Source organism: Bos grunniens, chromosome 25, assembly GCF_055505025.1.
Source record: "Bos grunniens cultivar Pamir isolate PY7600 chromosome 25, Bosgru_T2T1.0, whole genome shotgun sequence".
NCBI classification, from domain to species: Eukaryota; Metazoa; Chordata; class Mammalia; order Artiodactyla; family Bovidae; genus Bos; species Bos grunniens.
Window position 1 is genome coordinate 7091350 of NC_141189.1, and position 24959 is coordinate 7116308.

Genomic DNA, 24959 nt, shown 5'->3' on the forward strand with positions numbered 1-24959 from the left:
CCACGGGGGTGCCCTCTCCGCCGTCAGTCACATCCTCCGCCACGCCCAGCAGCACACTCTATGCTCCCGCGTCCACCACCTCCACTCCCGTGGCCACCAGTAGCCGCACCGCGTCCACGGGGGTGCCTCGCTCCCCTCCACCTGCCCCCAGCACAGAGCCCGCCTCCGCCTCCACCCCGCACACCAGCCCTCTGCCCACCGACATGACCACACTCCCCACCACCCACACCACTGCCGGCCCCTCGCCTCCCGCCAGCATGCCCACCGGCTCCACCACGCAGCTCGCCACTCCCAGGGACACCGCAGCCCCGGCCACCTCCCTCACGGCCACTCTGCCCTCTGCCGCCGCCGCGCGCACCACCGGGGCTGCTAGCACCCTCCTGGTGACCACACCCATGCCCACCGCACGGCCCAGCGCTCCGGCCCTCACCTCTTCCACCATCTACCCCGGCGGGAGCGCCCTCACTTCCGCATTCACCTCACCCCTCCCGGCCTCCGCCGCGCCGCGCACATCCACGACTCTCCCTCCCTCCTCGGTCGGGACGGGAGCCCCCAGCTCCGCGCCCGCCACCACCGAGGCCACATCCGCCGGGCCCGCGGCTCCATCCACCACCGCCACCTCCGCCGTGGCCCTCGGCTCCACACTCGCTCTGGCCAGCCCCTCAGCCACACCCACCCCCAGCCCCGCGGCCGCGGCCTCGGCCACGCCCACGGCCGCGGCCACCCCCACCACCGGGATCATCTCCTCCGGCCCCACCACCCCCCGCACACACAGCACCTTCCCTGTCCAGGCAACCTCGGCCAGCACGCCGGCCGCCACCTCCATCTTCACCACTCCCCGCAGCACGGCGACTCCCTTCCGCTCCAGCGCCATTCCCGCCACATCGCTAGGCGCCTCCTCCCCGGCCCCCGGCAGCACCAGGGCCAGTACCACTCCGGCCGAGGGGGCCAGCCCACCTGCCCCGAGCGCCAGTGTGCCGCCCCCGCACCCCCACCACCACGGGGACTCCTCCCAGTGACACCGCTAGCCAGCCTCTCGCCACGGGGGTGCCCTCTCCGCCGTCAGTCACATCCTCCGCCACGCCCAGCAGCACACTCTATGCTCCCGCGTCCACCACCTCCACTCCCGTGGCCACCAGTAGACCCACCGCGTCCACGGGGGTGCCTCGCTCCCCTCCACCTGCCCCCAGCACAGAGCCCGCCTCCGCCTCCACCCCGCACACCAGCCCTCTGCCCACCGACATGACCACACTCCCCACCACCCACACCACTGCCGGCCCCTCGCCTCCCGACAGCACGCCCAGCGGCTCCACCACGCAGCTCGCCACTCCCAGGGACACCGCAGCCCCGGCCACCTCCCTCACGGCCACTCTGCCCTCTGCCGCTGCCGCGCGCACCACCGGGGCTGCTAGCACACTCCTGGTGACCACACCCATGCCCACCGCACGGCCCAGCGCTCCGGCCCTCACCTCTTCCACCATCTACCCCGGCGGGAGCGCCCTCACTTCCGCATTCACCTCACCCCTCCCGGCCTCCGCCGCGCCGCGCACATCCACGACTCTCCCTCCCTCCTCGGTCGGGACGGGAGCCCCCAGCTCCGCGCCCGCCACCACCGAGGCCACATCCGCCGGGCCCGCGGCTCCATCCACCACCGCCACCTCCGCCGTGGCCCTCGGCTCCACACTCGCTCTGGCCAGCCCCTCAGCCACACCCACCCCCAGCCCCGCGGCCGCGGCCACCCCCACCACCGGGATCATCTCCTCCGGCCCCACCACCCCCCGCACACACAGCACCTTCCCTGTCCAGGCAACCTCGGCCAGCACGCCGGCCGCCACCTCCATCTTCACCACTCCCCGCAGCACGGCGACTCCCTTCCGCTCCAGCGCCATTCCCGCCACATCGCTAGGCGCCTCCTCCCCGGCCCCCGGCAGCACCAGGGCCAGTACCACTCCGGCCGAGGGTGCCAGCCCACCTGCCCCGAGCGCCAGTGTGCCGCCCCCGCACCCCACCACCACGGGGACTCCTCCCAGTGACACCGCTAGCCAGCCTGTCGCCACGGGGGTGCCCTCTCCGCCGTCAGTCACATCCTCCGCCACGCCCAGCAGCACACTCTATGCTCCCGCGTCCACCACCTCCACTCCCGTGGCCACCAGTAGCCCCACCGCGTCCACGGGGGTGCCTCGCTCCCCTCCACCTGCCCCCAGCACAGAGCCCGCCTCCGCCTCCACCCCGCCCACCAGCCCTCTGCCCACCGACACGACCACACTCCCCACCACCCACACCACTGCCGGCCCCTCGCCTCCCGCCAGCACGCCCACCGGCTCCACCACGCAGCTCGCCACTCCCAGGGACACCGCAGCCCCGGCCACCTCCCTCACGGCCACTCTGCCCTCTGCCGCCGCCGCGCGCACCACCGGGGCTGCTAGCACCCTCCTGGTGACCACACCCATGCCCACCGCACGGCCCAGCGCTCCGGCCCTCACCTCTTCCACCATCTACCCCGGCGGGAGCGCCCTCACTTCCGCATTCACCTCACCCCTCCCGGCCTCCGCCGCGCCGCGCACATCCACGACTCTCCCTCCCTCCTCGGTCGGGACGGGAGCCCCCAGCTCCGCGCCCGCCACCACCGAGGCCACATCCGCCGGGCCCGCGGCTCCATCCACCACCGCCACCTCCGCCGTGGCCCTCGGCTCCACACTCGCTCTGGCCAGCCCCTCAGCCACACCCACCCCCAGCCCCGCGGCCGCGGCCTCGGCCACGCCCACGGCCGCGGCCACCCCCACCACCGGGATCATCTCCTCCGGCCCCACCACCCCCCGCACACACAGCACCTTCCCTGTCCAGGCAACCTCGGCCAGCACGCCGGCCGCCACCTCCATCTTCACCACTCCCCGCAGCACGGCGACTCCCTTCCGCTCCAGCGCCATTCCCGCCACATCGCTAGGCGCCTCCTCCCCGGCCCCCGGCAGCACCAGGGCCAGTACCACTCCGGCCGAGGGGGCCAGCCCACCTGCCCCGAGCGCCAGTGTGCCGCCCCCGCACCCCACCACCACGGGGACTCCTCCCAGTGACACCGCTAGCCAGCCTCTCGCCACGGGGGTGCCCTCTCCGCCGTCAGTCACATCCTCCGCCACGCCCAGCAGCACACTCTATGCTCCCGCGTCCACCACCTCCACTCCCGTGGCCACCAGTAGCCCCACCGCGTCCACGGGGGTGCCTCGCTCCCCTCCACCTGCCCCCAGCACAGAGCCCGCCTCCGCCTCCACCCCGCACACCAGCCCTCTGTCCACCGACATGACCACACTCCCCACCACCCACACCACTGCCGGCCCCTCGCCTCCCGCCAGCACGCCCACCGGCTCCACCACGCAGCTCGCCACTCCCAGGGACACCGCAGCCCCGGCCACCTCCCTCACGGCCACTCTGCCCTCTGCCGCCGCCGCGCGCACCACCGGGGCTGCTAGCACCCTCCTGGTGACCACACCCATGCCCACCGCACGGCCCAGCGCTCCGGCCCTCACCTCTTCCACCATCTACCCCGGCGGGAGCGCCCTCACTTCCGCATTCACCTCACCCCTCCCGGCCTCCGCCGCGCCGCGCACATCCACGACTCTCCCTCCCTCCTCGGTCGGGACGGGAGCCCCCAGCTCCGCGCCCGCCACCACCGAGGCCACATCCGCCGGGCCCGCGGCTCCATCCACCACCGCCACCTCCGCCGTGGCCCTCGGCTCCACACTCGCTCTGGCCAGCCCCTCAGCCACACCCACCCGCAGCCCCGCGGCCGCGGCCTCGGCCACGCCCACGGCCGCGGCCACCCCCACCACCGGGATCATCTCCTCCGGCCCCACCACCCCCCGCACACACAGCACCTTCCCTGTCCAGGAAACCTCGGCCAGCACGCCGGCCGCCACCTCCATCTTCACCACTCCCCGCAGCACGGCGACTCCCTTCCGCTCCAGCGCCATTCCCGCCACATCGCTAGGCGCCTCCTCCCCGGCCCCCGGCAGCAAGGGCCAGTACCACTCCGGCCGAGGGTGCCAGCCCACCTGCCCCGAGCGCCAGTGTGCCGCCCCCGCACCCCACCACCACGGGGACTCCTCCCAGTGACACCGCTAGCCAGCCTGTCGCCACGGGGGTGCCCTCTCCCGCCGTCAGTCACATCCTCCGCCACGCCCAGCAGCACACTCTATGCTCCCGCGTCCAACACCTCCACTCCCGTGGCCACCAGTAGCCGAACCGCGTCCACGGGGGTGCCTCGCTCCCCTCCACCTGCCCCCAGCACAGAGCCCGCCTCCGCCTCCACCCCGCACACCAGCCCTCTGCCCACCGACATGACCACACTCCCCACCACCCACACCACTGCCGGCCCCTCGCCTCCCGCCAGCATGCCCACCGGCTCCACCACGCAGCTCGCCACTCCCAGGGACACCGCAGCCCCGGCCACCTCCCTCACGGCCACTCTGCCCTCTGCCGCCGCCGCGCGCACCACCGGGGCTGCTAGCACCCTCCTGGTGACCACACCCATGCCCACCGCACGGCCCAGCGCTCCGGCCCTCACCTCTTCCACCATCTACCCCGGCGGGAGCGCCCTCACTTCCGCATTCACCTCACCCCTCCCGGCCTCCGCCGCGCCGCGCACATCCACGACTCTCCCTCCCTCCTCGGTCGGGACGGGAGCCCCCAGCTCCGCGCCCGCCACCACCGAGGCCACATCCGCCGGGCCCGCGGCTCCATCCACCACCGCCACCTCCGCCGTGGCCCTCGGCTCCACACTCGCTCTGGCCAGCCCCTCAGCCACACCCACCCCCAGCCCCGCGGCCGAGGCCTCGGCCACGCCCACGGCCGCGGCCACCCCCACCACCGGGATCATCTCCTCCGGCCCCACCACCCCCCGCACACACAGCACCTTCCCTGTCCAGGCAACCTCGGCCAGCACGCCGGCCGCCACCTCCATCTTCACCACTCCCCGCAGCACGGCGACTCCCTTCCGCTCCAGCGCCATTCCCGCCACATCGCTAGGCGCCTCCTCCCCGGCCCCCGGCAGCACCAGGGCCAGTACCACTCCGGCCGAGGGGGCCAGCCCACCTGCCCCGAGCGCCAGTGTGCCGCCCCCGCACCCCACCACCACGGGGACTCCTCCCAGTGACACCGCTAGCCAGCCTGTCGCCACGGGGGTGCCCTCTCCGCCGTCAGTCACATCCTCCGCCACGCCCAGCAGCACACTCTATGCTCCCGCGTCCACCACCTCCACTCCCGTGGCCACCAGTAGACCCACCGCGTCCACGGGGGTGCCTCGCTCCCCTCCACCTGCCCCCAGCACAGAGCCCGCCTCCGCCTCCACCCCGCACACCAGCCCTCTGCCCACCGACATGACCACACTCCCCACCACCCACACCACTGCCGGCCCCTCGCCTTCCGCCAGCACGCCCAGCGGCTCCACCACGCAGCTCGCCACTCCCAGGGACACCGCAGCCCCGGCCACCTCCCTCACGGCCACTCTGCCCTCTGCCGCCGCCGCGCGCACCACCGGGGCTGCTAGCACCCTCCTGGTGACCACACCCATGCCCACCGCACGGCCCAGCGCTCCGGCCCTCACCTCTTCCACCATCTACCCCGGCGGGAGCGCCCTCACTTCCGCATTCACCTCACCCCTCCCGGCCTCCGCCGCGCCGCGCACATCCACGACTCTCCCTCCCTCCTCGGTCGGGACGGGAGCGCCCAGCTCCGCGCCCGCCACCACCGAGGCCACATCCGCCGGGCCCGCGGCTCCATCCACCACCGCCACCTCCGCCGTGGCCCTCGGCTCCACACTCGCTATGGCCAGCCCCTCAGCCACACCCACCCCCAGCCCCGCGGCCGCGGCCACCCCCACCACCGGGATCATCTCCTCCGGCCCCACCACCCCCCGCACACACAGCACCTTCCCTGTCCAGGCAACCTCGGCCAGCACGCCGGCCGCCACCTCCATCTTCACCACTCCCCGCAGCACGGCGACTCCCTTCCGCTCCAGCGCCATTCCCGCCACATCGCTAGGCGCCTCCTCCCCGGCCCCCGGCAGCACCAGGGCCAGTACCACTCCGGCCGAGGGTGCCAGCCCACCTGCCCCGAGCGCCAGTGTGCCGCCCCCGCACCCCACCACCACGGGGACTCCTCCCAGTGACACCGCTAGCCAGCCTGTCGCCACGGGGGTGCCCTCTCCGCCGTCAGTCACATCCTCCGCCACGCCCAGCAGCACACTCTATGCTCCCGCGTCCACCACCTCCACTCCCGTGGCCACCAGTAGCCCCACCGCGTCCACGGGGGTGCCTCGCTCCCCTCCACCTGCACGCACACAGAGCCCGCCTCCGCCTCCACCCCGCACACCAGCCCTCTGCCCACCGACATGACCACACTCCCCACCACCCACACCACTGCCGGCCCCTCGCCTCCCGCCAGCACGCCCACCGGCTCCACCACGCAGCTCGCCACTCCCAGGGACACCGCAGCCCCGGCCACCTCCCTCACGGCCACTCTGCCCTCTGCCGCCGCCGCGCGCACCACCGGGGCTGCTAGCACCCTCCTGGTGACCACACCCATGCCCACCGCACGGCCCAGCGCTCCGGCCCTCACCTCTTCCACCATCTACCCCGGCGGGAGCGCCCTCACTTCCGCATTCACCTCACCCCTCCCGGCCTCCGCCGCGCCGCGCACATCCACGACTCTCCCTCCCTCCTCGGTCGGGACGGGAGCCCCCAGCTCCGCGCCCGCCACCACCGACGCCACATCCGCCGGGCCCGCGGCTCCATCCACCACCGCCACCTCCGCCGTGGCCCTCGGCTCCACACTCGCTCTGGCCAGCCCCTCAGCCACACCCACCCCCAGCCCCGCGGCCGCGGCCTCGGCCACGCCCAGGGCCGCGGCCACCCCCACCACCGGGATCATCTCCTCCGGCCCCACCACCCCCCGCACACACAGCACCTTCCCTGTCCAGGCAACCTCGGCCAGCACGCCGGCCGCCACCTCCATCTTCACCACTCCCCGCAGCACGGCGACTCCCTTCCGCTCCAGCGCCATTCCCGCCACATCGCTAGGCGCCTCCTCCCCGGCCCCCGGCAGCACCAGGGCCAGTACCACTCCGGCCGAGGGTGCCAGCCCACCTGCCCCGAGCGCCAGTGTGCCGCCCCCGCACCCCACCACCACGGGGACTCCTCCCAGTGACACCGCTAGCCAGCCTGTCGCCACGGGGTGCCCTCTCCGCCGTCAGCCACATCCTCCGCCACGCCCAGCAGCACACTCTATGCTCCCGCGTCCACCACCTCCACTCCCGTGGCTACCAGTAGCCCCACCGCGTCCACGGGGTGCCTCGCTCCCCTCCACCTGCCCCCAGCACACGGCCCGCCAACGCCTCCACCCCGCCCACCAGCCCTCTGCCCACCGACATGACCACACTCCCCACCACCCACACCACTGCCGGCCCCTCGCCTCCCGCCAGCACGCCCACCGGCTCCACCACGCAGCTCGCCACTCCCAGGGACACCGCAGCCCCGGCCACCTCCCTCACGGCCACTCTGCCTCTGCCGCCGCCGCGCGCACCACCGGGGCTGCTAGCACCCTCCTGGTGACCACACCCATGCCCACCGCACGGCCCAGCGCTCCGGCCCTCACCTCTTCCACCATCTACCCCGGCGGGAGCGCCCTCACTTCCGCATTCACCTCACCCCTCCCGGCCTCCGCCGCGCCGCGCACATCCACGACTCTCCCTCCCTCCTCGGTCGGGACGGGAGCCCCCAGCTCCGCACCCGCCACCACCGAGGCCACATCCGCCGGGCCCGCGGCTCCATCCACCACCGCCACCTCCGCCGTGGCCCTCGGCTCCACACTCGCTCTGGCCAGCCCCTCAGCCACACCCACCCCCAGACCCGCGGCCGAGGCCTCGGCCACGCCCACGGCCGCGGCCACCCCCACCACCGGGATCATCTCCTCCGGCCCCACCACCCCCCGCACACACAGCACCTTCCCTGTCCAGGCAACCTCGGCCAGCACGCCGGCCGCCACCTCCATCTTCACCACTCCCCGCAGCACGGCGACTCCCTTCCGCTCCAGCGCCATTCCCGCCACATCGCTAGGCGCCTCCTCCCCGGCCCCCGGCAGCACCAGGGCCAGTACCACTCCGGCCGAGGGGGCCAGCCCACCTGCCCCGAGCGCCAGTGTGCCGCCCCCGCACCCCACCACCACGGGGACTCCTCCCAGTGACACCGCTAGCCAGCCTGTCGCCACGGGGGTGCCCTCTCCGCCGTCAGTCACATCCTCCGCCACGCCCAGCAGCACACTCTATGCTCCCGCGTCCACCACCTCCACTCCCGTGGCCACCAGTAGCCCCAACGCGTCCACGGGGGTGCCTCGCTCCCCTCCACCTGCCCCCAGCACAGAGCCCGCCTCCGCCTCCACCCCGCACACCAGCCCTCTGCCCACCGACATGACCACACTCCCCACCACCCACACCACTGCCGGCCCCTCGCCTCCCGCCAGCACGCCCACCGGCTCCACCACGCAGCTCGCCACTCCCAGGGACACCGCAGCCCCGGCCACCTCCCTCACGGCCACTCTGCCCTCTGCCGCCGCCGCGCGCACCACCGGGGCTGCTAGCACCCTCCTGGTGACCACACCCATGCCCACCGCACGGCCCAGCGCTCCGGCCCTCACCTCTTCCACCATCTACCCCGGCGGGAGCGCCCTCACTTCCGCATTCACCTCACCCCTCCCGGCCTCCGCCGCGCCGCGCACATCCACGACTCTCCCTCCCTCCTCGGTCGGGACGGGAGCCCCCAGCTCCGCGCCCGCCACCACCGAGGCCACATCCGCCGGGCCCGCGGCTCCATCCACCACCGCCACCTCCGCCGTGGCCCTCGGCTCCACACTCGCTCTGGCCAGCCCCTCAGCCACACCCACCCCCAGCCCCGCGGCCGCGGCCTCGGCCACGCCCACGGCCGCGGCCACCCCCACCACCGGGATCATCTCCTCCGGCCCCACCACCCCCCGCACACACAGCACCTTCCCTGTCCAGGCAACCTCGGCCAGCACGCCGGCCGCCACCTCCATCTTCACCACTCCCCGCAGCACGGCGACTCCCTTCCGCTCCAGCGCCATTCCCGCCACATCGCTAGGCGCCTCCTCCCCGGCCCCCGGCAGCACCAGGGCCAGTACCACTCCGGCCGAGGGGGCCAGCCCACCTGCCCCGAGCGCCAGTGTGCCGCCCCCGCACCCCACCACCACGGGGACTCCTCCCAGTGACACCGCTAGCCAGCCTGTCGCCACGGGGGTGCCCTCTCCGCCGTCAGTCACATCCTCCGCCACGCCCAGCAGCACACTCTATGCTCCCGCGTCCACCACCTCCACTCCCGTGGCCACCAGTAGCCCCACCGCGTCCACGGGGGTGCCTCGCTCCCCTCCACCTGCCCCCAGCACAGAGCCCGCCTCCGCCTCCACCCCGCACACCAGCCCTCTGCCCACCGACACGACCACACTCCCCACCACCCACACCACTGCCGGCCCCTCGCCTCCCGCCAGCACGCCCACCGGCTCCACCACGCAGCTCGCCACTCCCAGGGACACCGCAGCCCCGGCCACCTCCCTCACGGCCACTCTGCCCTCTGCCGCCGCCGCGCGCACCACCGGGGCTGCTAGCACCCTCCTGGTGACCACACCCATGCCCACCGCACGGCCCAGCGCTCCGGCCCTCACCTCTTCCACCATCTACCCCGGCGGGAGCGCCCTCACTTCCGCATTCACCTCCCACCCTCCCCGGCCTCCGCCGCGCCGCGCACATCCACGACTCTCCCTCCCTCCTCGGTCGGGACGGGAGCCCCCAGCTCCGCGCCCGCCACCACCGAGGCCACATCCGCCGGGCCCGCGGCTCCATCCACCACCGCCACCTCCGCCGTGGCCCTCGGCTCCACACTCGCTCTGGCCAGCCCCTCAGCCACACCCACCCCCAGCCCCGCGGCCGCGGCCTCGGCCACGCCCACGGCCGCGGCCACCCCCACCACCGGGATCATCTCCTCCGGCCCCACCACCCCCCGCACACACAGCACCTTCCCTGTCCAGGCAACCTCGGCCAGCACGCCGGCCGCCACCTCCATCTTCACCACTCCCCGCAGCACGGCGACTCCCTTCCGCTCCAGCGCCATTCCCGCCACATCGCTAGGCGCCTCCTCCCCGGCCCCCGGCAGCACCAGGGCCAGTACCACTCCGGCCGAGGGAGCCAGCCCACCTGCCCCGAGCGCCAGTGTGCCGCCCCCGCACCCCACCACCACGGGGACTCCTCCCAGTGACACCGCTAGCCAGCCTGTCGCCACGGGGGTGCCCTCTCCGCCGTCAGTCACATCCTCCGACCACGCCCAGCAGCGCACTCTATGCTCCCGCGTCCACCACCTCCACTCCCGTGGCCACCAGTAGCCCCACCGCGTCCACGGGGTGCCTCGCTCCCCTCCACCTGCCCCCAGCACAGAGCCCGCCCTCCGCCTCCACCCCGCACACCAGCCCTCTGCCCACCGACATGACCACACTCCCCACCACCCACACCACTGCCGGCCCCTCGCCTCCCACCAGCACGCCCACCGGCTCCACCACGCAGCTCGCCACTCCCAGGGACACCGCAGCCCCGGCCACCTCCCTCTCGGCCACTCTGCCCTCTGCCGCCGCCGCGCGCACCACCGGGGCTGCTAGCACCCTCCTGGTGACCACACCCATGCCCACCGCACGGCCCAGCGCTCCGGCCCTCACCTCTTCCACCATCAACCCCGGCGGGAGCGCCCTCACTTCCGCATTCACCTCACCCCTCCCGGCCTCCGCCGCGCCGCGCACATCCACGACTCTCCCTCCCTCCTCGGTCGGGACGGGAGCCCCCAGCTCCGCGCCCGCCACCACCGAGGCCACATCCGCCGGGCCCGCGGCTCCATCCACCACCGCCACCTCCGCCGTGGCCCTCGGCTCCACACTCGCTCTGGCCAGCCCCTCAGCCACACCCACCCCCAGCCCCGCGGCCGCGGCCTCGGCCATGCCCAGGGCCGCGGCCACCCCCACCACCGGGATCATCTCCTCCGGCCCCACCACCCCCCGCACACACAGCACCTTCCCTGTCCAGGCAACCTCGGCCAGCACGCCGGCCGCCACCTCCATCTTCACCACTCCCCGCAGCACGGCGACTCCCTTCCGCTCCAGCGCCATTCCCGCCACATCGCTAGGCGCCTCCTCCCCGGCCCCCGGCAGCACCAGGGCCAGTACCACTCCGGCCGAGGGTGCCAGCCCACCTGCCCCGAGCGCCAGTGTGCCGCCCCCGCACCCCACCACCACGGGGACTCCTCCCAGTGACACCGCTAGCCAGCCTCTCGCCACGGGGGTGCCGTCTCCGCCGTCCGTCACATCCTCCGCCACGCCCAGCAGCACACTCTATGCTCCCGCGTCCACCACCTCCACTCCCGTGGCCACCAGTAGCCCCACCGCGTCCACGGGGGTGCCTCGCTCCCCTCCACCTGCCCCCAGCACAGAGCCCGCCTCCGCCTCCACCCCGCACACCAGCCCTCTGCCCACCGACATGACCACACTCCCCACCACCCACACCACTGCCGGCCCCTCGCCTCCCGCCAGCACGCCCACCGGCTCCACCACGCAGCTCGCCACTCCCAGGGACACCGCAGCCCCGGCCACCTCCCTCACGGCCACTCTGCCCTCTGCCGCCGCCGCGCGCACCACCGGGGCTGCTAGCACCCTCCTGGTGACCACACCCATGCCCACCGCACGGCCCAGCGCTCCGGCCCTCACCTCTTCCACCATCTACCCCGGCGGGAGCGCCCTCACTTCCGCATTCACCTCACCCCTCCCGGCCTCCGCCGCGCCGCGCACATCCACGACTCTCCCTCCCTCCTCGGTCGGGACGGGAACCCCCGGCTCCGCGCCCGACACCACCGAGGCCACATCCGCCGGGCCCGCGGCTCCATCCACCACCGCCACCTCCGCCGTGGCCCTCGGCTCCACACTCGCTCTGGCCAGCCCCTCAGCCACACCCACCCCCAGCCCCGCGGCCGCGGCCTCGGCCATGCCCAGGGCCGCGGCCACCCCCACCACCGGGATCATCTCCTCCGGCCCCACCACCCCCCGCACACACAGCACCTTCCCTGTCCAGGCAACCTCGGCCAGCACGCCGGCCGCCACCTCCATCTTCACCACTCCCCGCAGCACGGGGACTCCCTTCCGCTCAGGCGCCATTCGCGCCACATCGCTAGGCGCCTCCTCCCCGGCCCCCGGCAGCACCAGGGCCAGTACCACTCCGGCCGAGGGTGCCAGCCCACCTGCCCCGAGCGCCAGTGTGCCGCCCCCGCACCCCACCACCACGGGGACTCCTCCCAGTGACACCGCTCGCCAGCCTGTCGCCACGGGGGTGCCCTCTCCGCCGTCAGTCACATCCTCCGCCACGCCCAGCAGCACACTCTATGCTCCCGCGTCCACCACCTCCACTCCCGTGGCCACCAGTAGCCCCACCGCGTCCACGGGGGTGCCTCGCTCCCCTCCACCTGCCCCCAGCACAGAGCCCGCCTCCGCCTCCACCCCGCACACCAGCCCTCTGCCCACCGACATGACCACACTCCCCACCACCCACACCACTGCCGGCCCCTCGCCTCCCGCCAGCACGCCCACCGGCTCCACCACGCAGCTCGCCACTCCCAGGGACACCGCAGCCCCGGCCACCTCCCTCACGGCCACTCTGCCCTCTGCCGCCGCCGCGCGCACCACCGGGGCTGCTAGCACCCTCCTGGTGACCACACCCATGCCCACCGCACGGCCCAGCGCTCCGGCCCTCACCTCTTCCACCATCTACCCCGGCGGGAGTGCCCTCACTTCCGCATTCACCTCACCCCTCCCGGCCTCCGCCGCGCCGCGCACATCCACGACTCTCCCTCCCTCCTCGGTCGGGACGGGAGCCCCCAGCTCCGCGCCCGCCACCACCGAGGCCACATCCGCCGGGCCCGCGGCTCCATCCACCACCGCCACCTCCGCCGTGGCCCTCGGCTCCACACTCGCTCTGGCCAGCCCCTCAGCCACACCCACCCCCAGCCCCGCGGCCGCGACCTCGGCCACGCCCACGGCCGCGGCCACCCCCACCACCGGGATCATCTCCTCCGGCCCCACCACCCCCCGCACACACAGCACCTTCCCTGTCCAGGCAACCTCGGCCAGCACGCCGGCCGCCACCTCCATCTTCACCACTCCCCGCAGCACGGCGACTCCCTTCCGCTCCAGCGCCATTCCCGCCACATCGCTAGGCGCCTCCTCCCCGGCCCCCGGCAGCACCAGGGCCAGTACCACTCCGGCCGAGGGTGCCAGCCCACCTGCCCCGAGCGCCAGTGTGCCGCCCCCGCACCCCACCACCACGGGGACTCCTCCCAGTGACACCGCTAGCCAGCCTCTCGCCACGGGGGTGCCGTCTCCGCCGTCCGTCACATCCTCCGCCACGCCCAGCAGCACACTCTATGCTCCCGCGTCCACCACCTCCACTCCCGTGGCCACCAGTAGCCCCACCGCGTCCACGGGGGTGCCTCGCTCCCCTCCACCTGCCCCCAGCACAGAGCCCGCCTCCGCCTCCACCCCGCACACCAGCCCTCTGCCCACCGACATGACCACACTCCCCACCACCCACACCACTGCCGGCCCCTCGCCTCCCGCCAGCACGCCCACCGGCTCCACCACGCAGCTCGCCACTCCCAGGGACACCGCAGCCCCGGCCACCTCCCTCACGGCCACTCTGCCCTCTGCCGCCGCCGCGCGCACCACCGGGGCTGCTAGCACCCTCCTGGTGACCACACCCATGCCCACCGCACGGCCCAGCGCTCCGGCCCTCACCTCTTCCACCATCTACCCCGGCGGGAGCGCCCTCACTTCCGCATTCACCTCACCCCTCCCGGCCTCCGCCGCGCCGCGCACATCCACGACTCTCCCTCCCTCCTCGGTCGGGACGGGAACCCCCGGCTCCGCGCCCGACACCACCGAGGCCACATCCGCCGGGCCCGCGGCTCCATCCACCACCGCCACCTCCGCCGTGGCCCTCGGCTCCACACTCGCTCTGGCCAGCCCCTCAGCCACACCCACCCCCAGCCCCGCGGCCGCGGCCTCGGCCATGCCCAGGGCCGCGGCCACCCCCACCACCGGGATCATCTCCTCCGGCCCCACCACCCCCCGCACACACAGCACCTTCCCTGTCCAGGCAACCTCGGCCAGCACGCCGGCCGCCACCTCCATCTTCACCACTCCCCGCAGCACGGCGACTCCCTTCCGCTCCAGCGCCATTCCCGCCACATCGCTAGGCGCCTCCTCCCCGGCCCCCGGCAGCACCAGGGCCAGTACCACTCCGGCCGAGGGTGCCAGCCCACCTGCCCCGAGCGCCAGTGTGCCGCCCCCGCACCCCACCACCACGGGGACTCCTCCCAGTGACACCGCTAGCCAGCCTCTCGCCACGGGGGTGCCGTCTCCGCCGTCCGTCACATCCTCCGCCACGCCCAGCAGCACACTCTATGCTCCCGCGTCCACCACCTCCACTCCCGTGGCCACCAGTAGCCCCACCGCGTCCACGGGGGTGCCTCGCTCCCCTCCACCTGCCCCCAGCACAGAGCCCGCCTCCGCCTCCACCCCGCACACCAGCCCTCTGCCCACCGACATGACCACACTCCCCACCACCCACACCACTGCCGGCCCCTCGCCTCCCGCCAGCACGCCCACCGGCTCCACCACGCAGCTCGCCACTCCCAGGGACACCGCAGCCCCGGCCACCTCCCTCACGGCCACTCTGCCCTCTGCCGCCGCCGCGCGCACCACCGGGGCTGCTAGCACCCTCCTGGTGACCACACCCATGCCCACCGCACGGCCCAGCGCTCCGGCCCTCACCTCTTCCACCATCTACCCCGGCGGGAGCGCCCTCACTTCCGCATTCACCTCACCCCTCCCGGCCTCCGCCGCGCCGCGCACATCCACGACTCTCCCTCCCTCCTCGGTCGGGACGGGAACCCCCGGCTCCGCGCCCGACACCACCGAGGCCACATCCGCCGGGCCCGCGGCTCCATCCACCACCGCCACCTCCGCCGTGGCCCTCGGCTCCACACTCGCTCTGGCCAGCCCCTCAGCCACACCCACCCCCAGCCCCGCGGCCGCGGCCTCGGCCATGCCCAGGGCCGCGGCCACCCCCACCACCGGGATCATCTCCTCCGGCCCCACCACCCCCCGCACACACAGCACCTTCCCTGTCCAGGCAACCTCGGCCAGCACGCCGGCCGCCACCTCCATCTTCACCACTCCCCGCAGCACGGGGACTCCCTTCCGCTCAGGCGCCATTCGCGCCACATCGCTAGGCGCCTCCTCCCCGGCCCCCGGCAGCACCAGGGCCAGTACCACTCCGGCCGAGGGTGCCAGCCCACCTGCCCCGAGCGCCAGTGTGCCGCCCCCGCACCCCACCACCACGGGGACTCCTCCCAGTGACACCGCTCGCCAGCCTGTCGCCACGGGGGTGCCCTCTCCGCCGTCAGTCACATCCTCCGCCACGCCCAGCAGCACACTCTATGCTCCCGCGTCCACCACCTCCACTCCCGTGGCCACCAGTAGCCCCACCGCGTCCACGGGGGTGCCTCGCTCCCCTCCACCTGCCCCCAGCACAGAGCCCGCCTCCGCCTCCACCCCGCACACCAGCCCTCTGCCCACCGACATGACCACACTCCCCACCACCCACACCACTGCCGGCCCCTCGCCTCCCGCCAGCACGCCCACCGGCTCCACCACGCAGCTCGCCACTCCCAGGGACACCGCAGCCCCGGCCACCTCCCTCACGGCCACTCTGCCCTCTGCCGCCGCCGCGCGCACCACCGGGGCTGCTAGCACCCTCCTGGTGACCACACCCATGCCCACCGCACGGCCCAGCGCTCCGGCCCTCACCTCTTCCACCATCTACCCCGGCGGGAGTGCCCTCACTTCCGCATTCACCTCACCCCTCCCGGCCTCCGCCGCGCCGCGCACATCCACGACTCTCCCTCCCTCCTCGGTCGGGACGGGAGCCCCCAGCTCCGCGCCCGCCACCACCGAGGCCACATCCGCCGGGCCCGCGGCTCCATCCACCACCGCCACCTCCGCCGTGGCCCTCGGCTCCACACTCGCTCTGGCCAGCCCCTCAGCCACACCCACCCCCAGCCCCGCGGCCGCGACCTCGGCCACGCCCACGGCCGCGGCCACCCCCACCACCGGGATCATCTCCTCCGGCCCCACCACCCCCCGCACACACAGCACCTTCCCTGTCCAGGCAACCTCGGCCAGCACGCCGGCCGCCACCTCCATCTTCACCACTCCCCGCAGCACGGCGACTCCCTTCCGCTCCAGCGCCATTCCCGCCACATCGCTAGGCGCCTCCTCCCCGGCCCCCGGCAGCACCAGGGCCAGTACCACTCCGGCCGAGGGTGCCAGCCCACCTGCCCCGAGCGCCAGTGTGCCGCCCCCGCACCCCACCACCACGGGGACTCCTCCCAGTGACACCGCTAGCCAGCCTCTCGCCACGGGGGTGCCCTCTCCGCCGTCAGTCACATCCTCCGCCACGCCCAGCAGCACACTCTATGCTCCTGCGTCCACCACCTCCACTCCCGTGGCCACCAGTAGCCCCACCGCGTCCACGGGGGTGCCTCGCTCCCCTCCACCTGCCCCCAGCACAGAGCCCGCCTCCGCCTCCACCCCGCCCACCAGCCCTCTGCCCACCGACATGACCACACTCCCCACCACCCACACCACTGCCGGCCCCTCGCCTCTCGCCAGCATGCCCACCGGCTCCACCACGCAGCTCGCCACTCCCAGGGACACCGCAGCCCCGGCCACCTCCCTCACGGCCACTCTGCCCTCTGCCGCCGCCGCGCGCACCACCGGGGCTGCTAGCACCCTCCTGGTGACCACACCCATGCCCACCGCACGGCCCAGCGCTCCGGCCCTCACCTCTTCCACCATCTACCCCGGCGGGAGCGCCCTCACTTCCGCATTCACCTCACCCCTCCCGGCCTCCGCCGCGCCGCGCATATCCACGACTCTCCCTCCCTCCTCGGTCGGGACGGGAGCCCCCAGCTCCGCACCCGCCACCACCGAGGCCACATCCGCCGGGCCCGCGGCTCCATCCACCACCGCCACCTCCGCCGTGGCCCTCGGCTCCACACTCGCTCTGGCCAGCCCCTCAGCCACACCCACCCCCAGCCCCGCGGCCGCGGCCTCGGCCACGCCCACGGCCGCGGCCACCCCCACCACCGGGATCATCTCCTCCGGCCCCACCACCCCCCGCACACACAGCACCTTCCCTGTCCAGGCAACCTCGGCCAGCACGCCGGCCGCCACCTCCATCTTCACCACTCCCCGCAGCACGGCGACTCCCTTCCGCTCCAGCGCCATTCCCGCCACATCGCTAGGCGCCTCCTCCCCGGCCCCCGGCAGCACCAGGGCCAGTACCACTCCGGCCGAGGGAGCCAGCCCACCTGCCCCGAGCTCCAGTGTGCCGCCCCTGCACCCCACCACCACGGGGACTCCTCCCAGTGACACCGCTAGCCAGCCTGTCGCCACGGGGGTGCCCTCTCCGCCGTCAGTCACATCCTCCGCCACGCCCAGCAGCACACTCTATGCTCCCGCGTCCACCACCTCCACTCCCGTGGCCACCAGTAGCCCCACCGCGTCCACGGGGGTGCCTCGCTCCCCTCCACCTGCCCCCAGCACAGAGCCCGCCTCCGCCTCCACCCCGCACACCAGCCCTCTGCCCACCGACATGACCACACTCCCCACCACCCACACCACTGCCGGCCCCTCGCCTCCCGCCAGCACGCCCACCGGCTCCACCACGCAGCTCGCCACTCCCAGGGACACCGCAGCCCCGGCCACCTCCCTCTCGGCCACTCTGCCCTCTGCCGCCGCCGCGCGCACCACCGGGGCTGCTAGCACCCTCCTGGTGACCACACCCATGCCCACCGCACGGCCCAGCGCTCCGGCCCTCACCTCTTCCACCATCTACCCCGGCGGGAGCGCCCTCACTTCCGCATTCACCTCACCCCTCCCGGCCTCCGCCGCGCCGCGCACATCCACGACTCTCCCTCCCTCCTCGGTCGGGACGGGAGCCCCCAGCTCCGCGCCCGCCACCACCGAGGCCACATCCGCCGGGCCCGCGGCTCCATCCACCACCGCCACCTCCGCCGTGGCCCTCGGCTCCACACTCGCTCTGGCCAGCCCCTCAGCCACACCCACCCCCAGCCCCGCGGCCGCGGCCTCGGCCATGCCCAGGGCCGCGGCCACCCCCACCACCGGGATCATCTCCTCCGGCCCCACCACCCCCCGCACACACAGCACCTTCCCTGTCCAGGCAACCTCGGCCAGCACGCCGGCCGCCACCTCCATCTTCACCACTCCCCGCAGCACGGCGACTCCCTTCCGCTCCAGCGCCATTCCCGCCACATCGCTAGGCGCCTCCTCCCCGGCCCCCGGCAGCACCAGGGCCAGTACCACTCCGGCCGAGGGTGCCAGCCCACCTTCCCCGAGCGCCAGTGTGCCGCCCCCGCACCCCACCACCACGGGGACTCCTCCCAGTGACACCGCTCGCCAGCCTGTCGCCACGGGGGTGCCCTCTCCGCCGTCAGTCACATCCTCCGCCACGCCCAGCAGCACACTCTATGCTCCCCCGTCCACCACCTCCACTCCCGTGGCCACCAGTAGCCCCACCGCGTCCACGGGGGTGCCTCGCTCCCCTCCACCTGCCCCCAGCACAGAGCCCGCCTCCGCCTCCACCCCGCACACCAGCCCTCTGCCCACCGACATGACCACACTCCCCACCACCCACACCACTGCCGGCCCCTCGCCTCCCGCCAGCACGCCCACCGGCTCCACCACGCAGCTCGCCACTCCCAGGGACACCGCAGCCCCGGCCACCTCCCTCACGGCCACTCTGCCCTCTGCCGCCGCCGCGCGCACCACCGGGGCTGCTAGCACCCTCCTGGTGACCACACCCATGCCCACCGCACGGCCCAGCGCTCCGGCCCTCACCTCTTCCACCATCTACCCCGGCGGGAGTGCCCTCACTTCCGCATTCACCTCACCCCTCCCGGCCTCCGCCGCGCCGCGCACATCCACGACTCTCCCTCCCTCCTCGGTCGGGACGGGAGCCCCCAGCTCCGCGCCCGCCACCACCGAGGCCACATCCGCCGGGCCCGCGGCTCCATCCACCACCGCCACCTCCGCCGTGGCCCTCGGCTCCACACTCGCTCTGGCCAGCCCCTCAGCCACACCCACCCCCAGCCCCGCGGCCGCGACCTCGTCCACGCCCACGGGCGCGGCCACCCCCACCACCGGGATCATCTCCTCCGGCCCCACCACCCCCCGCACACACAGCACCTTCCCTGTCCAGGCAACCTCGGCCAGCACGCCGGCCGCCACCTCCATCTTCACCACTCCCCGCAGCACGGCGACTCCCTTCCGCTCAGGCGCCATTCCCGCCACATCGCTAGGCGCCTCCTCCCCGGCCCCCGGCAGCACCAGGGCCAGTACCACTCCGGCCGAGGGGGCCAGCCCACCTGCCCCGAGCGCCAGTGTGCCGCCCCCGCACCCCACCACCACGGGGACTCCTCCCAGTGACACCGCTAGCCAGCCTGTCGCCACGGGGGTGCCCTCTCCGCCGTCAGTCACATCCTCCGCCACGCCCAGCAGCACACTCTATGCTCCCGCGTCCACCACCTCCACTCCCGTGGCCACCAGTAGCCCCACCGCGTCCACGGGGGTGCCTCGCTCCCCTCCACCTGCCCCCAGCACAGAGCCCGCCTCCGCCTCCACCCCGCACACCAGCCCTCTGCCCACCGACACGACCACACTCCCCACCACCCACACCACTGCCGGCCCCTCGCCTCCCGCCAGCACGCCCACCGGCTCCACCACGCAGCTCGCCACTCCCAGGGACACCGCAGCCCCGGCCACCTCCCTCACGGCCACTCTGCCCTCTGCCGCCGCCGCGCGCACCACCGGGGCTGCTAGCACCCTCCTGGTGACCACACCCATGCCCACCGCACGGCCCAGCGCTCCGGCCCTCACCTCTTCCACCATCTACCCCGGCGGGAGCGCCCTCACTTCCGCATTCACCTCACCCCTCCCGGCCTCCGCCGCGCCGCGCACATCCACGACTCTCCCTCCCTCCTCGGTCGGGACGGGAGCCCCCAGCTCCGCGCCCGCCACCACCGAGGCCACATCTGCCGGGCCCGCGGCTCCATCCACCACCGCCACCTCCGCCGTGGCCCTCGGCTCCACACTCGCTCTGGCCAGCCCCTCAGCCACACCCACCCCCAGCCCCGCGGCCGCGACCTCGGCCACGCCCACGGCCGCGGCCACCCCCACCACCGGGATCATCTCCTCCGGCCCCACCACCCCCCGCACACACAGCACCTTCCCTGTCCAGGCAACCTCGGCCAGCACGCCGGCCGCCACCTCCATCTTCACCACTCCCCGCAGCACGGCGACTCCCTTCCGCTCCAGCGCCATTCCCGCCACATCGCTAGGCGCCTCCTCCCCGGCCCCCGGCAGCACCAGGGCCAGTACCACTCCGGCCGAGGGTGCCAGCCCACCTGCCCCGAGCGCCAGTGTGCCGCCCCCGCACCCCACCACCACGGGGACTCCTCCCAGTGACACCGCTAGCCAGCCTCTCGCCACGGGGGTGCCCTCTCCGCCGTCAGTCACATCCTCCGCCACGCCCAGCAGCACACTCTATGCTCCTGCGTCCACCACCTCCACTCCCGTGGCCACCAGTAGCCCCACCGCGTCCACGGGGGTGCCTCGCTCCCCTCCACCTGCCCCCAGCACAGAGCCCGCCTCCGCCTCCACCCCGCACACCAGCCCTCTGCCCACCGACACGACCACACTCCCCACCACCCACACCACTGCCGGCCCCTCGCCTCCCACCAGCACGCCCACCGGCTCCACCACGCAGCTCGCCACTCCCAGGGACACCGCAGCCCCGGCCACCTCCCTCACGGCCACTCTGCCCTCTGCCGCCGCCGCGCACACCACCGGGGCTGCTAGCACCCTCCTGGTGACCACACCCATGCCCACCGCACGGCCCAGCGCTCCGGCCCTCACCTCTTCCACCATCTACCCCGGCGGGAGCGCCCTCACTTCCGCATTCACCTCACCCCTCCCGGCCTCCGCCGCGCCGCGCACATCCACGACTCTCCCTCCCTCCTCGGTCGGGACGGGAGCCCCCAGCTCCGCGCCCGCCACCACCGAGGCCACATCCGCCGGGCCCGCGGCTCCATCCACCACCGCCACCTCCGCCGTGGCCCTCGGCTCCACACTCGCTCTGGCCAGCCCCTCAGCCACACCCACCCCCAGCCCCGCGGCCGCGGCCTCGGCCACGCCCACGGCCGCGGCCACCCCCACCACCGGGATCATCTCCTCCGGCCCCACCACCCCCCGCACACACAGCACCTTCCCTGTCCAGGCAACCTCTGCCAGCACGCTGGCCGCCACCTCCATCTTCACCACTCCCCGCAGCACGGCGACTCCCTTCCGCTCCAGCGCCATTCCCGCCACATCGCTAGGCGCCTCCTCCCCGGCCCCCGGCAGCACCAGGGCCAGTACCACTCCGGCCGAGGGTGCCAGCCCACCTGCCCCGAGCGCCAGTGTGCCGCCCCCGCACCCCACCACCACGGGGACTCCTCCCAGTGACACTGCTAGCCAGCCTCTCGCCACGGGGGTGCCGTCTCCGCCGTCAGTCACGTCCTCCGCCACGCCCAGCAGCACACTCTATGCTCCCGCGTCCACCACCTCCACTTCCGTGGCCACCAGTAGCCCCACCGCGTCCACGGGGGTGCCTCGCTCCCCTCCACCTGCCCCCAGCACAGAGCCCGCCTCCGCCTCCACCCCGCACACCAGCCCTCTGCCCACCGACATGACCACACTCCCCACCACCCACACCACTGCCGGCCCCTCGCCTCCCGCCAGCACGCCCACCGGCTCCACCACGCAGCTCGCCACTCCCAGGGACACCGCAGCCCCGGCCACCTCCCTCACGGCCACTCTGCCCTCTGCCGCCGCCGCGCGCACCACCGGGGCTGCTAGCACCCTCCTGGTGACCACACCCATGCCCACCGCACGGCCCAGCGCTCCGGCCCTCACCTCTTCCACCATCTACCCCGGCGGGAGCGCCCTCACTTCCGCATTCACCTCACCCCTCCCGGCCTCCGCCGCGCCGCGCACATCCACGACTCTCCCTCCCTCCTCGGTCGGGACGGGAGCCCCCTGCTCCGCGCCCGCCACCACCGAGGCCACATCCGCCGGGCCCGCGGCTCCATCCACCACCGCCACCTCCGCCGTGGCCCTCGGCTCCACACTCGCTCTGGCCAGCCCCTCAGCCACACCCACCCCCAGCCCCGCGGCCGCGGCCTCGTCCACGCCCACGGCCGCGGCCACCCCCACCACCGGGATCATCTCCTCCGGCCCCACCACCCCCCGCACACACAGCACCTTCCCTGTCCAGGCAACCTCGGCCAGCACGCCGGCCGCCACCTCCATCTTCACCACTCCCCGCAGCACGGCGACTCCCTTCCGCTCAGGCGCCATTCCCGCCACATCGCTAGGCGCCTCCTCCCCGGCCCCCGGCAGCACCAGGGCCAGTACCACTCCGGCCGAGGGGGCCAGCCCACCTGCCCCGAGCGCCAGTGTGCCGCCCCCGCACCCCACCACCACGGGGACTCCTCCCAGTGACACCGCTAGCCAGCCTGTCGCCACGGGGGTGCCCTCTCCGCCGTCAGTCACATCCTCCGCCACGCCCAGCAGCACACTCTATGCTCCCGCGTCCACCACCTCCACTCCCGTGGCCACCAGTAGCCCCACCGCGTCCACAGGGGTGCCTCGCTCCCCTCCACCTGCCCCCAGCACAGAGCCCGCCTCCGCCTCCACCCCGCACACCAGCCCTCTGCCCACCGACATGACCACACTCCCCACCACCCACACCACTGCCGGCCCCTCGCCTCCCGCCAGCACGCCCACCGGCTCCACCACGCAGCTCGCCACTCCCAGGGACACCGCAGCCCCGGCCACCTCCCTCACGGCCACTCTGCCCTCTGCCGCCGCCGCGCACACCACCGGGGCTGCTAGCACCCTCCTGGTGACCACACCCATGCCCACCGCACGGCCCAGCGCTCCGGCCCTCACCTCTTCCACCATCTACCCCGGCGGGAGCGCCCTCACTTCCGCATTCACCTCACCCCTCCCGGCCTCCGCCGCGCCGCGCACATCCACGACTCTCCCTCCCTCCTCGGTCGGGACGGGAGCCCCCAGCTCCGCGCCCGCCACCACCGAGGCCACATCCGCCGGGCCCGCGGCTCCATCCACCACCGCCACCTCCGCCGTGGCCCTCGGCTCCACACTCGCTCTGGCCAGCCCCTCAGCCACACCCACCCCCAGCCCCGCGGCCGCGGCCTCGGCCACGCCCACGGCCGCGGCCACCCCCACCACCGGGATCATCTCCTCCGGCCCCACCACCCCCCGCACACACAGCACCTTCCCTGTCCAGGCAACCTCGGCCAGCACGCCGGCCGCCACCTCCATCTTCACCACTCCCCGCAGCACGGCGACTCCCTTCCGCTCCAGCGCCATTCCCGCCACATCGCTAGGCGCCTCCTCCCCGGCCCCCGGCAGCACCAGGGCCAGTACCACTCAGGTCGAGGGTGCCAGCCCACCTGCCCCGAGCGCCAGTGTGCCGCCCCCGCACCCCACCACCACGGGGACTCCTCCCAGTGACACCGCTAGCCAGCCTGTCGCCACGGAGGTGCCCTCTCCGCCGTCAGTCACATCCTCCGCCACGCCCAGCAGCACACTCTATGCTCCCGCGTCCACCACCTCCACTCCCGTGGCCACCAGTAGCCCCACCGCGTCCACGGGGGTGCCTCGCTCCCCTCCACCTGCCCCCAGCACAGAGCCCGCCTCCACCTCCACCCCGCACACCAGCCCTCTGCCCACCGACATGACCACACTCCCCACCACCCACACCACTGCCGGCCCCTCGCCTCCCGCCAGCACACCCAGCGGCTCCACCATGCAGCTCGCCACTCCCAGGGACACCGCAGCCCCGGCCACCTCCCTCACGGCCACTCTGCCCTCTGCCGCCGCCGCGCGCACCACCGGGGCTGCTAGCACCCTCCTGGTGACCACACCCATGCCCACCGCACGGCCCAGCGCTCCGGCCCTCACCTCTTCCACCATCTACCCCGGCGGGAGCGCCCTCACTTCCGCATTCACCTCACCCCTCCCGGCCTCCGCCGCGCCGCGCACATCCACGACTCTCCCTCCCTCCTCGGTCGGGACGGGAGCCCCCAGCTCCGCGCCCGCCACCACCGAGGCCACATCCGCCGGGCCCGCGGCTCCATCCACCACCGCCACCTCCGCCGTGGCCCTCGGCTCCACACTCGCTCTGGCCAGCCCCTCAGCCACACCCACCCCCAGCCTCGCGGCCTCAGCCACGCCCACGGCCGCGGCCACCCCCACCACCGGGATCATCTCCTCCGGCCCCACCACCCCCCGCACACACAGCACCTTCCCTGTCCAGGCAACCTCGGCCAGCACGCCGGCCGCCACCTCCATCTTCACCACTCCCCGCAGCACGGCGACTCCCTTCCGCTCCAGCGCCATTCCCGCCACATCGCTAGGCGCCTCCTCCCCGGCCCCCGGCAGCACCAGGGCCAGTACCACTCCGGCCGAGGGTGCCAGCCCACCTGCCCCGAGCGCCAGTGTGCCGCCCCCGCACCCCACCACCACGGGGACTCCTCCCAGTGACACCGCTAGCCAGCCTCTCGCCACGGGGGTGCCCTCTCCGCCGTCAGTCACATCCTCCGCCACGCCCAGCAGCACACTCTATGCTCCCGCGTCCACCACCTCCACTCCCGTGGCCACCAGTA

General features: G+C 74.2%; 1 protein-coding gene across 1 annotated transcript in view; it reads left to right on the plus strand.

The window, feature by feature from the left end:
- Positions 1–7422, plus strand: part of LOC147344898 (uncharacterized) — a 43725-nt gene extending 36303 nt beyond the window's left edge. Inside the window, exons 26-33 of the mRNA XM_086375586.1 lie at positions 171–280; positions 1089–1161; positions 3250–3300; positions 4296–4433; positions 5505–5549; positions 5784–5831; positions 6338–6434; positions 7403–7422. Coding sequence (XP_086231712.1) covers positions 171–280; positions 1089–1161; positions 3250–3300; positions 4296–4433; positions 5505–5549; positions 5784–5831; positions 6338–6434; positions 7403–7422 — 582 coding nt within the window. The remainder of the gene's footprint in view (positions 1–170; positions 281–1088; positions 1162–3249; positions 3301–4295; positions 4434–5504; positions 5550–5783; positions 5832–6337; positions 6435–7402) is intronic.
- The last annotated feature ends 17537 nt before the right edge of the window (positions 7423–24959 follow it).